Genomic DNA, 18,106 nt, shown 5'->3' with positions numbered 1-18,106 from the left:
TCAAATATCTGTCAAAGGTCATGAAATTAAGCTTGTCTGAAGTAAATGGGGGTGGTAGGGGTGAGGGGCTGTAGAGGGACTTTGACTTGGACTCTCACCCCTTGAGGCATTGTATTGATCCTGGATGAATGTGTCTCTATGTAGGTCATGTTCAACATTGGGTCAAAAGCAACAACAGGTGTCACCGTTTAAGCATTACTTAACATGACATTTACACTTTCACCAGATGCATGACATATTGATCTGGTGTGTGTGTGTGTGTGTGTGTGTGTGTGTGTGTGTGTGTGTGTGTGTGTGTGTGTGAGAGAGAGAGAAAGAGAGAGAGTGACAGAGAGAGAGAGAGAGAGAGAGAGAGAGAGAGAGAGAGAGAGAGAGAGAGAGAGAGAGAGAGAGAGAGAGAAGGTACGTAAATAAGAGACAGGGTGACATACACTAACATACTGACACAGTCCTTTTGAGCATGCCTTTTCAAATGCTTAAGAAGTCAGAGGGTCTTTCGTAGGATGACCAGCCGAGGGCCTTCTCAAGTTTCTGACTGGAAGTCCAGGTAAATTTAGTACGACGCTCCCCATCGCACACAACACACTCAGACGCTTGACTCACTAAGAGAGCCCAAGGACGCTCTCCATACTACGCTTTAATCTAACTGTAACGCCATCGCAGTAATCAAGCGTGCAGAGTCTCTTTGCAGGAATTTACCGAAGACCCGAGACAAAGATAAAATCGAACAGATGATGGAATCATGATATCAGCTGAAGACTTTGAAGAGCTCCAAGAGGCCGAACATGATGCCAATGAAACCACCTGGAGCTGGGTAAGGCAGTTTGTAGACTTCCTGCATTGTGAATCTGTTGTGTGTGGAGTCTTTTCAAAGAAATGCAGCACGACATGTGCAACATGGGGCAAGGGCGTACATTTGGTTTGAGAAGTGGGGGGACACAATAAAATGGGGGTCTGGGGGGGGTCCTCCCCCAGAAAAAAAATTTGCCTTATGAATCCCATTACCTGCCGTTCAACACACATTTAGGGCCTATGGTAACCAATACTAAATCCTGGAAATAATCAATGTTATTTCTGCTAGAATAGTACTAAATATGCATAAGGAAAAGGTGTCTTATTTACTTCACATGTTGAGTTATTCAATTATGGAGACACACACACACACATACACACACACTCATATATATATATATATATGTGTGTGTGTGTGTACACAGAGAGAGAGAGAGAGAGAGACAGACAGACAGACAGACAGACAGACAGACAGACAGACATAAGTTGGACTAACAGAGGAAACATTAAAAAAAAGGTTTAATGCACACATGTGTAGCTTTAGAAATAACTTTCTAAGGAATGTAGCATCTTTAAGCCGTTATATTTGGTCATTAGCGGACAGAAACCTTAATTATTCAACCACCTGGAAAATCCTCTCAAAAAACAAAGCATATTCAACCAGCAGCAAAATGTGTGACAGAATTTCATCGTTTGCAAACCAGAAATGTCCACACTGAATAACAGGAATGAATCAGCAGACACAGATATAAGCATCTATTTTGTAATTATAAATAAACCATGCCAATAGTCAAACGTATGCAACCTCCCCTTCCTCCTCCTACTGGACGGTTAGTGATCACATGTATTTGAACATAAGCAACTCCCCCCTTCCCCATTGAACGTTGTGCATGTGATGTGCACGAGGAGACGGTTATATATAAACTAATCGGAATGAAAATGAAATGAAGATAATCGGATCGCTCGCGAGTCACTAGCGTGTATCAGGGCCTTGCAATCAGCAGCTCGGTTCACATCCTCAGCTGGGATCTGATGGCTTGCCAAACAGTAGCGTATTATGCACGATTTTTGCAGTTACATTTTTTTTAAAGTGTGTGTGTGTGGGGAGGGGGCACAAACGGGATTTTGAAAAGGGGGGGCACCCCGCCGGGGCACCCCCCCGGTCCCCGGTCCTCAGAGGAATTACGCCCGAGCTTGGGGGTGGAAGAGAACAAACTGAGATAAATGAACTTTACATTCACTGATCAACCAACCTTTTTTGGGGTTTTCGGGTTTTACAGTTCTTTCACTTGTCTTTCCTCATGCATTACATTTGCATACATGCAGTCAGAAGCCGCTGCATAACTCATTAACATGGCTCGTCATTAGATCAATCAATCAATCAATCAAGTTGCATGTTATATAGCGCTTTTCTAGCTGCAACAGCCACGTAGAGACGAGACACGTCAGGGTCACCAGGACCCATCATGAGGAAGAGTGTGTGCGTGTGTGAACCTACTATGTTTGTGTATGTGTACGCACAACACTATGCATGGTACATGCGTATGTGTATCAGACAAAGTGTGTATCAAGGGTGAAGAGACTGGCACTGCCAGGCGAATGACAGCTGAAACAGCATGACAGCATGGGGTGTGTGTTCCAGTAATCCACCCCCTCCGGTAAGACGATCTGATCCACAAGTACATTTGAGAGGGGAGTGGGCGAGACAGGAAAGGGGGGGGTAAGCGGTGTGAGGCAAGTGTAAGGAGGGAAAAACCGAATGGGAGAGATAAGCTGATGGATCAAGTGATATTTTCAGGCCATATACATTGTTCCCACAGTTTCCCATAGACTTGATAACTTTGGATTTAGGCTACTTTGAAAGAATTAACCTCAACCTTTCCTTTCAAATTACATAACCTACAGAGAGAGCAGCGAGTACCACAAGAGGATTGCTTTCTTGGAATTAAAAGTCATTATATAACATCATAGAGGTTTCTGATGCATTTTTTTTCCCAAGAACTGGGACGTTTTCCAATATGGATTTACACCATTCTGGAATAAAACTGTTAAGCTATTCATGCAATGGGTTAGCAATTTATAGGGTGACTGAATCCAAACTGCTAGACGCACTGAGGGTGAAGGGTAACGTGTGTTGAGAATGACAAAAGTTACTTCCGGCTTGGTTGGGCGTCTCTACAGACACAGTTGGCCGTGTCCTGGTCGCTGCACTAGCACCTCCTCTCGTCAGTTGGGGCGCCTGTTCAGAGGGGAGGGGGAACTGGAGGGAATCGCTTGATCCCCCCACGCGCTACATCCCCCTGGTGAAACTCCTCACTGTCAGGTGAAAAGAAGCGGCTGGCGACTCCACATGTATCGGGGGAGGCATGTGGTAGCCTGCAGTCCTTCCCGGATCGGCGAAGGGGGTGGAGCAGTGACCAAGATGGCTCAGAAGAGTGGGGTAATTGGTCGCATACAACTGGGGAGAAAAAGGGAGGAAAAATGCACACAAGAAAAGGAAGAATACGACAAAAGCTTTTGATCACCGGCCTATAAAAAATGCCTTTAAGCCTTGCCTTACAATGTATAGCATGACAACACATTTATTGATCCTTCGCGCTATGTCCATACCGTATATCTCAAAATCAAATCACCCTTATGTCCTTATGCATGCGCACCCTTATGCGTACTATCATTTGTTATCCAAGCTTGTACTAATAAAATGGTTATTGTTGAGGCCTTTTGTGTTAGTTGTGAGTAAAGTTTCAGCTTGGTCGTTCTGCTGGATATTCTATCTATTCACAATCTCCAGCTGCAAATCAGCAATGCCCTTGGAGGATTTCCAACTCTGTTAACCAATCTTTGTGCTATATACCCTGATTTAGGACAAAGTGTTGGTTCTTTCAAGTGCTGTGTCAAATCTTGACTGTTCCAGCTAATGTTCTTCTCATGTCTCATGACTCTCAGGCCAGGTTTGCCTGAAACGATCAAACGCCCTGACACCAACTGAAAGGGTGAAAAAGATTATGGAATAAAAATCTGCCCTCGCCGAGGCGATGGACAGGATATCCAGTCTGAATAACTATTGTTATATAGAGGGTTAGTCTTTATGGTGGTTTTTGTGTGCTGAGGAGAGTTGTATGGATATAAAGAGACATGTTCGGCGGTGTAAGTTGCACAGTGATTTATAATGGAAGTCAGGCTCCCACTACTGTTAAGCTGCATGCATATGCAAGGTGCCTTTCCAAACACTGAACATAAAAATAAACTAGATTGTGCAAATGGCGGCACGGTGGTGCAGTGGTTAGCGCTGTCACCTCACAGCAAGGTCCTGGGTTCAAGCCCCGGGGTAGTCCAACCTTGGGGGTCATCCAAGGTTGTCCTCTGTGTGGAGTTCACATGTTCTCCCTGTGTCTGCAGTGGGTTTTCTCCGGGTGCTCCGGTTTCCCCCACCATCGAAAAGACATGCATGTTAGGGTTAGTACTCCTGTCTGTGCCCTTGACTGAGGCATGGCAAGACGAACTGGAGTTGGTCCCCGGGTGCTGCATGGCGGCTGCCCACTGCTGCTAGCTACACAGCTAGGATGGATTAAATGCAGAGCGTAATTTCCCCATGGGGATTAACGAAGTGTCTCAAAAAATGTGGCAAGTTGTTTTTGAACTGGATGGTATTGCCGGCCTGACCTGTCAAACAGTCTCCCAATACAACCAAAACCTTGTGAACTATTCTGCATTAAAACCACTTTGCTTGCTAAGTTTATATATATATATATATATATATATATATATATATATATATATATATATATATATATATATATATTCTCTGCACCATTGCACTTTAGCACCTCTTATTTCACCTGTATAAGTCAATTCTTGTGTATATATCTGAAGATTGTAGTGTTGTTGTGTTGTAGTGTTGTTATTCTATGTTAAGTACAGTGAGAGAGCCACGAAACCGGAGTCAAATTCCATGTATGTGCAAACCAACATGGCCAATAAACTTGATTGTTTTTAATATTTAAGCAAACTAAATAGCGGCCTTGCTACAGCATGACTGGTCTTGAGGCTAGTCACCTTAACAGCTTAACTCCCAGATTCAAAGCCGTGACTGGCTGAATGCTGACCAACAAGCCAGTCAATACACACCTCCGGACTTAAGAGTTTGGTCATTGTTGCCTTGTGTGCTTTTGTTAAATGAGATCAGTTTACAGGTATCAAGTTAAGCTTGGTGATTTCTAATTCTCAGCGTGGGAACGGATAGGAAATACAGAAAATTAACTGGATTTGGAAGTACTTTGATTAAAATCAAGGACACAGGAATTCAAATGCATTCAAGCATATTTTTGTGAAAACATGGCTTAGTAATTACATAAGATCTTATCCGATGAGAAATTTCAGGCAAAGTGGTCCCCTGACATGTTCTTCCCCCCTCATAGCATCTTATCATGTTTTGGGTAGCCTTCTGTCTTTGGCCAGTGCTCATGGTGAAAAAGTAATCCCGATCATGTGATGTTTGGGCCAAGTCAGCCAGATGCTTTAGCTAAATTCACCTCTTCCTGGAAAGAGCAGTATGTTCTCAGAAAAACGTGTAATGACAGATCTATAGCTAAGATTTCCTTGGTTGAAGGGAAACCAAAGAACCCTGGTTACCCAAGAGGTCGTGAACCTACACTTACAGCGCAAGATTTACAGATTTGCAACTTCTCCTGCAACAGCTGTCAAATGCATCAGTGCAAGTCTATTGTTTTTTTGTGTTTTTTTTAATCACGACACTCTAAATTAATTCACTTAATCCTTGTGCATAAATCTGTAATCCTGAATGATATTATGAGCAATTTCAGGTATTCTAGAATTTACTGTCATGGAGTTATAGACTTGTCTCAGTCTATGAAATAAGACACAATAATTGCTAAAAACTGCCTTTTGTGATAAAGACCAGTACTGTGAAATGCTGATGGGGGGGGGGGGGGTAAAGACATGGATTCTTGTATTTCTCTCAAAACCCAGAGAGGAAACCTCAAAAGGCAGAAAAAAACTCTACTGACACACATCGACCGACTCAAGCGCACACACATATTGGCTCCTCGTGCTGAATGGCTGCACGTGAGGCTGCAGTGGCGTGTACCCCATCACATGGCTGTGGCTTCACTAAAGAATCCTCCTCTAGTGAAGCCACACATGCTTCCTCCATGCAGATATATTTCATTGTTGAGTTGTTGCTTATGGCCCAGGTCTTACACACACAATATTCACACGCACACACACATAACAAGCAGAGTACGTCCCAGTGTGTGCTTGTGTCCCAGTGTATGCGTGCGTGCGTGCGTGTCTATCTGTTTGTGTATGTCTACAGACAGTATGTGGTATATTTTACAGGAAAAACAGCTCGCCATGAGCAGTCTTGTCAGCCACTTCCTCATGACGCAAAGGCTTCAGACGCATCGCTGCTCTCAACTTGAAACATCACATGTGTGACGGCAGAGGGCTGTGATTGGACGGCAGGATCGCCTCACCGCATCTCACTGCCACTGCTTTCACTTCGGAGCGACCGCTGCTGTTGCCCTCTCAAAACCGGTCCATACGACCATGTTACACGCAGACCCTACTTCAGTTAATCTGGTGGAGTCAAATCAGCTCCCCTCATCCGAGGCTGTGTCTATATTATAATAAAACCACGGTCCGTCACGTCAGGCCCCCCCAAAGGGAGCGCCGCAGTTCACCCTTCTTCACAAACATAACACGATTGCCACAGTGGCAGCGAAAAAAAAGGGCCGCGTTTACCAACTCCTGATTGGCCAGTAGGTTGGTAGCGCTGCAGATGACGTCATCCGCTGACAAGCGTCCCCAAGGGTTCGAGAGAGAGAGAGAGAGAGAGAGAGAGAGAGAGAGAGAGAGAGAGAGAGAGAATATGTCAATAATGCGCTTTAAATAGCTACTGTGCGAGTGACAGTCGAAACAGACCCGCATCTGAATCGGCAAACATAGCCGGTGTATAATGTCATGTTGTTGTGTTGTTATGCGACGCTAAGCATACGCCAGTTTCTGTATGTGTTTCGGTAGAGGCTTTGTCGGCTGGTCCTACTCAGAAGGTAAGCTTTTCTTTCATTTGGATGTATCTCTCTTATGGACGACACTGGGGACGAATGGGCTTAAATGCATCCTTTTTACATACAGGAACTCCATCATGTTTGTTAACATTACGGGCAACATGCAGCATCCACAAGTGATTTTTATTTATTTATTTTTTTAGAATTTTATTTTGTCGTCATGGTTTGTCATTCACCAACATCTGTTGGGCAGTAGTTCTTCCCATGCAGACCTTTGGTGGGAGTGTATCTGATTGTTTACTGCATGTGTTTTGCAAGGCGTATTTTCCGTTCATTTTGAAACTCCCTTAAAGAAAGTTACATATAAAGGCTGAGATCAGGTAATTATTGAAAATGAAAAAGATGCCTAACCACAAATGGCACACATCATCAGTCATGGAGTTGCAATAAATGTGATTTACTATTGGCGGTTTGCTAAGTCACTCTATCAGAAGGGTGTGTGTGTGTGTGTGTGTGTGTGTGTGTGTGTGTGTGTGTGTGTGTGTGTGTGCGCACGCGCACGTGTGGACTTGAATAAGGCTCGTTTTCTGTGCAAACTGCAGTCAGGTTACTAGACATCACAACAAAGCACAACAAAGGTCGGGGGTGATAGTAGTAGTGTTTGGCGTGGAGTCTGGCATGGCCATTTAAGGAGGAAGCAGCATTTCACAACAAAACCTTTCTAAATCATCTATTTTCGTCCATATATTTTTTGTGTGAGCTAGTGTGCAGCTGAGGAAGGACAGTATGACATGGTGAAGGTTATTTATGCGTATCCCCTGATTCTGTCAAGTTCAACTCATGGGCTCCACAGAACGCCTCCTCGTCTAAATACTTGCTCCCTTTCCCTTATTACGGGTCTCCTCTTACAGCCTTACAGGCAGTGGAGAAGGAATATCCATCCATCTTTTTTAATTTCTGCTCCTGGTTGACTCTGTTCCGGCCAGTCTCTGGGGATCACTGCAAACTGCCTGAAGGTCAGAGATCCCACACTGTCCCCCTCTCCCAAGATTCCCAAATATCCTCATTATACCCGACTCCCCACAAATTCAAATCACAAGGAGACATGAGGGCCATGGAAGGGTCGAGTCCTTCGTTTGTGCAGGGTGGATGTCAGGCAAACCTATAAAGTCAGCAATAACCAATGTGTCAATAATGAGGACGTTGAAAGATGGAAGTTTGTATCTTTTTTTTATGAAGCCGTTGCTGAGTTTGTGTGATGACATGGTTTGAATGATGTGCTCCCTATGATATGGCTATGATATGATGACTGTGTCGTGCTCTACAGTGCAAGAAGGTAACCCTCAAATGTATCTGCTAAATTGCTTTGGATGAAAGCAACTGCCAAAATGTGTTAATCTGCATGAATTAGATGTCTCTTGCTACACATTAGACAAATTCAAGCACACAAACTAATATCGCTGGTGCAGTAAAAGCTAAAAATCTTGCCTCTTCATCCGATTGTATAACACTGGAGTTCAACAGCAAAATCTGGACTCTCTTGAAGGACTGCACGTCAGTCTTTAAGCAGAAGAAAATTAAATTAATTTAGAGATAGAGACAAAGACAAAGACACAGACAACGGGCCTCATTCATCAATCATTTGTATGTACAAATATGTTCTTACCCATCCATGGAATTTTTTTTTTAGCTTTCCAGGTTGTCTGACAGTCAGCAGCAAAGACTGATGGTTATTTGTAATTCCTTCCCCCTAACATCTATTTATTGTCTACCTCTTGCAATGAATCATCACCCAGGCTTGCAAAGACATCAGTTAGCCAACTGGTGTCTAAATTCAGGGGTTACCCAGGTTGCACACTGGTCTGTGAGACAAACATCAGGGCTGAAATATCCCGTGGATGTGTAAGAACACATCTGTATTCATCAATCTGAATGATTGATGAATGAGGCTCAATGACACATTGTCAGGAAGGAAGCCAACTGCACTCGCACTGTGTTAGTATGTTTGTGCACTGTGTGTTAGCAGTGATAAGTTTGCAATGTTCTTTATGGAACAATTTGCTATGAACATTAGTGTAACTGAAATCTTTTAACATATACGTATGTTCCTGTAAAGTAAAGTAAATAATGTCATTTATTGTGATGTTGTCTGTTTTCAGCCACGCTTTTGCAGTATTTTGAAAATTCAGATCAAAATCTAACCATAGAAACAACAGAAATAGATTGAGTGAATTGCGTATAGTTGTGGAAAGCAATACAAAGAGCAGCGGCTCAATATTCTCCGATGAAGGAAGGTGAGGAAGATGAGGGAGTTGGCAGCGGCCTTGCCTAGCGTTTACTGTTTTTGGTGTGTCGGGGGTGTCTGGCTGGGAGAGCTGGCGTTGGATCGGCTGGGAGAGCTTGGTTTGCTAAGTCCTGTGGGCCCAGCAACCACAGCCCTGCCTGGAGTTGGACCTGAGGAGGAAACTTCGAGGGCGGTCTGACAGGATGCGGAAGCGAGGCAGGCTAAGCTAACTGCCAGCCCATACAGACCGGCAGTTCCGACAGTCATCCTGGCGTTCGCTCTCTTGGACAGCGATTTGTTTTTTTTTGGGGGGGGGGGATATATTGGTTATATGTGTTTTGTAGTTTTTGTAGTTTTTTGTAGTTTGCGTATTATGTGTTCTTGTAGTTTGGATATGTGTTTTTGTCTGTGTTGCACTGCTGTGGGCTGGGGGAAACGATATTTCGTTTCATTTCATGTACGCAGGTGAATGGAATGAAATGACAAATAAATATTCCTGATTCCTGACACCAGTGTCTCCGAAATCTTACACACGTCCATGGAGACATTTGCTTGGGCTCATATATTATCTCACCGAACCTTTGTTTGAACTGACCCAAGGTATGACATCACCTTTACTATATACGCACTGACTCGGCATCCTCTTTGAACACATGTCTTTCTAGTTGCGTTGAATGGAAAACAGCTGGGTAGGATTTCCAGGATAATGTCGGAGAAGAGGACAAGGAAGGTCAAAGCGGTAATAGGTCCTTTCCCAAACTAAGTGGGCCACAGGACAATCCAGTGCCATCGGAGTTAGGAGTCAGGGGGGCCATCAGCCCACTTTTGCTGAAACCTTAACCGGCCATTCGTGTGTCAGAGGAATATGTCAAGTCATGCGTCATCAGTGGCTTGACTGACAGGCTGCAGGAATGGTCCATTAGGTGTCAGTTCACAAACACCTCACTTTGTCTGGAAGGCTAGTCGAGAAGTGAGGAACCAGTGACTCGGATGTTGTTTGTATTGGTCAATTTGGACCTGCTGGTTACACAGACTTTTGATTCCCGTTGGGGTCTTCTGTGCTAAAAATGTTCCCTGTCTTGCTACCACACGTCAGGACTGGATAAAAACAGCCACCACATGCTGTACATGTCACGCATTTGCAGTTGGTTTAATGACTCTCTGAACGATGGGGTGCAGAGTTTAGTGCAGTAGAGTTGCGGTAAACGAACGAGTGATCTCTTCACTCTTAAGACTTTCATAGCTGAAGTGCCACATAAGTATATTAATATTTCCCCCCTTCCCCTCTCTCATCTACCTCTTTCTACCCTTCTCTCCTGTGAAATTGTGAAAATCAAAATCAGAATCAAATTTATTGGCCATGTAGGTTTGCACAGACATAGAATTTGACTCGAGTTTCATGGCTGTCTCAGTGTACTTAACATAGAATAACAACACTACGACACAACAATCTTCAGATATGTATACACAAGGATTGACTTATACAAGTGAAATAAGAAGTAATAAAGTGCAATGGTGTGGAGAATATATCAGAGATGCTAAAAATAGATGTTATCAGGTTACTTATACATACATGCCTGAGGAAGATGGATATGGAAGAGCGTACCAGTATACCAGTATACATACAATGTACAGTGTGTATATATATATATAAATTTCGTCAATTGTGTGTCTTCACTGCAATACATCCTCAACATCAGCTGTTTGCAGTACCATACGGAAAACGCCCATTTTGATGGGTCTATTTTCTGTTTCTTTTCCTGCTGCTATGACCCAGTTTACAAACAGAGACTATTGAAAGTTCATCTTGTTTCTCAACAGACTCGTCAGACCATGAATTACGTGGGCCAGTTGGCGGGCCAGGTGTTTGTCCAGGTCAAGGAGCTGTACCGGGGACTGAACCCCGCCACGCTGTCCGGCTGCATCGATGTCATCGTGGTCAGACAGCCCGATGACTCCCTGCAGTGCTCACCTTTCCACGTGCGCTTTGGCAAAATGGGGGTCCTTCGCTCACGAGAGAAAGTGGTAAGAAGACGAAACAAAGTCCCGACTCCCGAGTCCTCGCCGTGACTTGGGAGTGGTGAAGATTTTGCATCGTACCTCAGTTGAGATTTGAGTCATTTTACAGCTACAGTTGAGGGACAGTTCCCCCCCCCCCGCCCCCACCCCCAATTTTCTTCTTGGGGTGGTATGGCTTAGGAGGTGGAGCGGGTCGTCTAGTAATTGGGAGGTTGCTGGTTCGATCCCTGGCTCATCCAGAGAGCGTGTCGAAGTGCCCTTGAGCAAGACACTGAACCCCTAACTGCTCCTGATGAGCAGGTTGGCGCCTTGCATGGCAGCCTCCACCATCAGTGTATGAATGTGTGTGTGAATGGGTGAATGTGGGGTGTACACTGCAAAGCACTTTGAGTGGTCGGTAGACTAGAAAAGCGTTATATAAATACAGTCCATTTACCATTCGTCTTCTCTCATGGCGCCCTTCTCTCTCCTCCTATCATGTCTCCTCCAGGTGGACATCGAGATCAACGGTGAGCCAGTGGATCTGCATATGAAGCTGGGGGAGAATGGGGAGGCTTTTTTCGTCCAGGAAACAGAAAATGATCAGGTATGAAAACAAATAATTTACTAGGTTTGAAATGGATAACACAGTTTCACCCATGTTTGCATTTAGTTTGTGCAGTTTGCGTTCCTGTTCCTACCCATTTGGATCCGTCTGTGTTTCTGCTGTTGGCCCTTTTCTCACATAAACCCCTCTCTGAGCGCTTTGTCTGACTTCGCCGTGACGCATTTTGTCAAACTTGTTTTCAAAAAGCGCTCTATAAATAAATTTTCTTCTTCTTCTTCTTCTGCTCCTGCTCCTCCTTCTTGTCCTTGTTCTGTCCATCTCACTGATATATGTTCATTACCGCTACTGCATGTCGTCCTCGTTATCAAAGTTGGGGAACACATGCCTGTTCCAAGGAAAACGTTGTCGGTTCAACACCTCCATAATGTCTCGACACCGAGACACAACCCGGTGGTCACGACAAGCTTCCTCAATGCACATGCTTGTAGTTTGAATGAGGTACTCACAGTTTGCCAAGTTGGCACAGGAATCCGGGGATTTCAACATTCCTGTTTTGTAAACTGTGAATGAAGCCTCCTTACTGCCTAACCTTCCTAACCTATATATCTGAAACTGTCCCCATATGGCAGCACAGGTTAGAGATGCAGTTTTTTGGTATAGAAATGTATATGTGTGAAACTGGATATGGAGCTTGTTATTGTTGAAAAGTAGATACTTTCTACAATAAAACAACTAGCTCTGAGGTTGGAAACCCCATTTTTGGTTTAGCGATTGCTGGGAACCCCCCCCCCCCCAATCATATTCAGCCTGTCAGCCAATAACAGCAAAGGGGAGCGTTATGGCTAATGTTAGAGTAAAATGACTGGTTAGTATTGAAAGGAATGGCTGATTTGCCGTTGTGTGTTCACGGGGGTCTACAAAACTACAAAAGCAGCTCAAAAGCATAAACAAGCAGTGAAACACTGGGGCAAGAGGCCTGCGCCAGCAGAAGAGGGTGATTTATTTCCCCCCAGGGTGGTGTCGGATTCTCAGGCCTGGTTTAGCAGGGACAGGGGGAGGGGGATGCAACACAAGCCTTTCTTGGCACAGAGCTGAAAAACGTGAGGCATTGTTGTCAGACCACAAATCATCTTCCTATACATTAACTCTCTCTCTGTCGGTCTGTCTGTCTCTCTCTCTCTTTCTTTGTGTGAACGTCTCTCTTTCTCTGATGAGACAGCCTCATTAGTCATTAGTGTAAGCAGATGAGTCATGCAGAGAAAATGTTGATTGTTTTTGATTGTTCACAGCTCACTGGAAGCACATATGCAGCATGTATTTACAAACACACACACACACACACACACACACACACACACACACACACACACACACACACACACACACACACACACACACAGAAAGTCACACACTCACATTCTTGTACTTTTATGTTTGTGGGGACCCTTCATTGACTACATGTATTCTCCAGCCCTTAACCCTAACCTTAACCATCAGAACTACATGAACCCTAAACCCAAGTCCTGAAATAGACCCTTAAAGAAGGAGGGGTGTCCAAAATGCTCTTTGCAAAAAGGTCCTCTCTCTGATGGTTAAAAACTCAAACTGGTCCTCTCAAAGACAGAAGTACAAGAACACACACACACACACACACACAGACACACACATGCCCCCTTGAACTGCAAGCGGTCAACCCTTCTTGGAAAGCCAATTCCTTTCCTAGAAGGAGAGCATGTGGAGCTGCTTTCCCTGCTTTCACGGCTGTCTTTTCACTGGCAACGTCTCTTCTCTGGGGGGTAAAGACTTGATCAAAACAGTTTGGCAGTTGCTGAATACATTTAACCGGTTGACTGTGGCCAAAATTGTGGAAACCAACAGCAATGGTGTCGTATTTCGGTGGGAGGGCAGTCTGACCGACCAGTGTTAAAGATATTTTGTGTTCTTGTTTGTCATAACATCGATATCTAGGTCTGCGACATTAATGTGAGAGAGACTGCAGTTTGAATGCACCGAACACGAGGCAAAAAACATTTCCTTTGTGGTGGCCTACAGTACAGAAATAACTTCTCTCTTCTTCCATATGGAGTAGCCTAAATCTGCTCAAAACTACTCCTGGGATTTCAAATCCCAGCATCAATATCAAACCTTTATCTACTGACTTATGAAGATTCACTGTACTATACTATGCTTTTACTGTATTTACATGTTAAAGTCATTCATATAAGCTTCTAGGCCGAGATAAACAACAAGAGACAATATGACGTTCTCCAGCCTAAACACCCAGGTCATGTATGTATTTTGTGTGAAAGAAGAAAGGGGGCTGATTGTTTCACTCTGTCTTTCCTGTCTACACAGGAAGTGGTTCCCTCCTACCTGGCAACCTCACCTATTATGTCGGATGGTGCTGCTTTGATGAGCTCCTCCCTGATGGGGAAGAGCTCGGGACCACCCATACAGACCCTGGGCTCCACGGGGGGCACTGGAGATGGCAGTAGCGGGATGAAGAAGAGGAGGAAGAGGAGGAGGAAGGCACGGTCAGACAACATGAGGAGGGAGGAGAGCGGAGACTACTCCGAGGACGAGGACATGTTCACCATTGACATCAGCTCGGATGAAGGAAAGGAGATGGAGAGCAACAGGTGGGAAACCACTCAGAGGAGTTATATATACTTACAGTTTGATAGATGTGATGCGGAACTGTTGTGTGATTTCAGTGTTTTGAACACAACGATACAGGGTCATTGTCTCAAGTTTGTAATTGGAAGTAGGTGTAGTATTCGCCACACAACTTTCATTTGAGTAGCTAGTTTCATATCATTTACATCATATTCTGACTGGATGATTAACATTAACGTTGCATGCTCTTGCACCAATTCAACTGCATGGGCGATACCGCGCGATAGGACACGAAGGGGAAGCTAAGAGAAAATGTTTGTTGGGGTGCAGAAAAAACATATTTTACCATTTTTCTTACCGATGAGGATTATTATGTTAGTTTAAAAAATGCAAAATCGGGGGCGTCCGGGTAGCGTAGCGGTCTATTCCGTTGCCTACCAACACAACATGAAGATCGCCGGATCGAATCCACGTGTTACCTCCAGCTTGGTCGGGGTGTCCTACAGACACAATTGGCCGTGTCTGCGGGTGGGAAGCAGGATGTGGGTGTGTAAGTCGGGGCGCCTGTTCAGGGGAGAGTGGGAATAGCGTGATCCTCCCACACGCTACGTCCCACTGGCGAAACTCCTCACTGTCAGATGAAAAGAATGGGCTCGCGACTCCACGTGTATCGGAGGAGGCATGTGGTAGTCTGCAGCCCTCCCCGGATCGGCAAAGGGGGTGGAGCGCGACCGGGACGGCTCGGAAGAGCAATTGGCCGAATACAATTGGAGAGAAGAAAGAGGAGGAAGAGGAAGAGGAGAGGGAGAGGAGGAGGAGGAGGAGGAGGAGGAGGGGGGGTCCAAAAACAAGAACGCAAAATCTCGTATGTTTTACAACAGCATATATTTTAAATGCACTCATAAATATTTTCATTTTTTAGCCTTTGCCCCCCACCCCCAAAAAAACTATGCTGGTGGTACAGCTCAACATGAGACTTACTCTGTCAGTTAGGAAGGTGAAACAAAAGTAACTTAAAGTGTGATTTGAGAAAGTAGAATTTTAGAAGTTACCACACGAGGACATGAAGAGGGAAGAGAAACGGAAACGAGAGAGTGGTGGAGGACGGGGAGCGTGGGAGGGAGGGAGGGAGGGAGCAGCAGACAGTAAAGCAAGACAGAGTGGTAAAAAAAACATGTTAACTTTGTGAGCAGCTGTAGTGGAACTATGCTCTGGCAGGCAAGAGCCGACAGACCAGACTCACGTGTGCTGGAACAGCCTCAAGCCTTAACGCCCTTACACACACACACACACACACACACACACACACACACACACACACACACAGGGGAACAGAAACATATGGAAACAGTCACGTCAGCAGTACGAGTTCCTCTACGGGAAACATTAACTTGCCTAACCACATTCTGGATATGAAAGGCTATTCACATGTGAAAATGAGGAAATATCCCCGGTGTGTGCGTTCGTGTGTGTGTTTTTGTCAATTTTATGTTTTTCATCATGCGGTTGTATACATGCCTGCTTCTGGGTGCCAGTGGCCACTGTGTGACCTAGCCTGTCGTCTGCAGTGTTTGACCTAAGATGGCCTGGCCTAGTATGGCCCAGTATGTAGGTCACCAATGCAACGTTTGCACAGTTTCTTGGAAGGGCTGTGACACCGGTGAACACATGTTGTGTTGTTGTTGTCGTGAATCTCTGCTGCTTTTTTATGTTTCTAGGCTCAAGTGACACAAAACTGTCCAATAGACAGATGTGTTCGCATGTCTGCATGTATATCTGGGATGCAGCGCATCTAAACTTGAATATATCCTGTATAGATAGGCTTATTCTGCTGTATATGAATGTAAAATTACACTACGCTTGTTTTAACATGTACACACACCTACTATAGTAGAGTGCCACGTGTATTGTAATGACTGCATTTCCCTAGCGCTTTTCCAGTCTTGAGGACACAAAGCGCTTTAACTTGAAATGACTGCATCGTACAACAGTATGGGTGCCCCCAATGGGAATCAAACCTTAGACTTTGGAAGTATTAGTGCCATGCTCAAGGTATATATATGCCTGCGCTCTATGGACTGAACTACACAGGACCACGTGATAAATGAAAAGCACTGTCTTACTGCCTTGACACACTTAAAAAGAATATTTTCTTGTTTTCCGTGACTAATCCATCTGTTCTGTGTGTGTGTGTGTGTGTGTGTGTGTGTGTGTGTGTGTGTGTGTGTGTGTGTGTGTGTACATATTTCAGGATTTCAACCCGAGATGCCTTTGGGGAGGAAGGAACAGTTGGTTCAACCAACAGTTCTTACAAACAAACCGGTGTGTACGCCCACTCTGATGGGGACTGGAGCCCTGTACAGAGGTACCCACACACAAACACAGAGCTGCACACAAACAGACCCACACATACAGACGTAGCACAAGCATCTCTGTGCATGCATTTACTGGATAAACAATACACACAAACAAACACACACAAATGCTTACACACACACACATACACACACACACACACACACACACACACACACACACAAACTTTTATAAAGTATCTATATGATAATCGATATGCCTGTTTTTTATCCTGTCTTCCTATTCCAGCCCTAGTAGCTCTCGGCCCACTACTCCCAAAAGTGACTCTGAACTGATGATCAAACCATCAGAATCAGCCGATCAGAACCCAGCTATGCTTTGGGCATGGGGGGAGTTGCCACAGGCTGCCATGGTAATCAATACACACGTACACGTACACGTACACGAACACATACACACACACACACACACACACACACACACACACACACACACACACACACACACACACACACACACACAAAAGAAACACGGGCATGTTCAAGTTAGCTTATGCACCTTGACACAATTGTCATCATCATTCAGTCATTTCATGTTATCCCAAGACATCAACTACATCATTCTCCTTTCAATCTTTTTGTAGCCAGTGTTCCTTCCAGCAAAATCTGATCCGCACCCAGTTTGTCCCATATCAATCCATGTGTCGGAAAGCACACACTTCCGTGTGATTCCGTGTGAGACGTCCTCAAGAAATCATGAAAACTGTACTGAAATGTCCCCACTCCGAATGCTCATGTCCGAGGACACATCAGCCAAAGAAACAACGGTGGTCACCATCGGGGTGGACTCAGAAACCATGACTATGGAATCACATCCAACAGTAACAGAGACGCAGGGCAGCTCCCCGCCACCGGCAGCAGGAGCAGCTCGTATGATGTCAGAAATGGAGGAGAATAACACGTTGCCCCGCCCACTCGCCAAAACAGACTCTCCATCGAAGAAAAAAGGTAACGCATCATCATTTTCATGAGATGTCATACACTTTGCAATGAAATACAATGCTTAGTGATGGCCTTTTGCCGATGGAGTTGTATGTTAGTGCTGTACATCAGCAATCAAAACCCCTCCTATTAGCGATGTTGGAACAAGAGCAGAGAGTGAAATTCAGTCATGATGCCATTCATGACTATGAGGGGCCGTACAAGCCATAATTCATTTTGGCCCTCTCACATACATACATTATCCTTTCACATACATATATTTTCATTCGTACACCCACACAATGTGAAAGAATTATGGCTTTTACGGCCCTTCATACCTGATCTATATTACACACATGTCAATTCATCACCTGTTATACTGTACTGCATTGACAAAGTCTTTGATTCTCAAATCCCAATTTCAATATTTCAAGTGCCAAAACAAAGACAAGCTGCTGACTGAACTGCAGCTGATGAAGTTCAGTTAAATAGTATGTGAACTGATTTGTCCGTGTTACTGTTG

General features: G+C 44.6%; 1 protein-coding gene across 1 annotated transcript in view; it reads left to right on the top strand.

Moving 5' to 3' along the window:
• The first annotated feature begins 702 nt into the window (after positions 1-702).
• The window catches only part of LOC130124705 (phosphatidate phosphatase LPIN1-like), a 28,054-nt gene continuing 10,650 nt past the window's right edge, over positions 703-18,106 (top strand). Inside the window, 7 exon segments of the mRNA XM_056294032.1 lie at positions 703-814; positions 10,927-11,130; positions 11,615-11,710; positions 14,027-14,310; positions 16,539-16,652; positions 16,892-17,015; positions 17,247-17,610. Coding sequence (XP_056150007.1) covers positions 743-814; positions 10,927-11,130; positions 11,615-11,710; positions 14,027-14,310; positions 16,539-16,652; positions 16,892-17,015; positions 17,247-17,610 — 1,258 coding nt within the window. The 5' untranslated portion in view covers positions 703-742.

This window comes from Lampris incognitus, chromosome 15 (assembly GCF_029633865.1).
Source record: "Lampris incognitus isolate fLamInc1 chromosome 15, fLamInc1.hap2, whole genome shotgun sequence".
Taxonomy (NCBI): Eukaryota; Metazoa; Chordata; class Actinopteri; order Lampriformes; family Lampridae; genus Lampris; species Lampris incognitus.
This window is presented reverse-complemented; position numbering and strand designations above follow the sequence as displayed.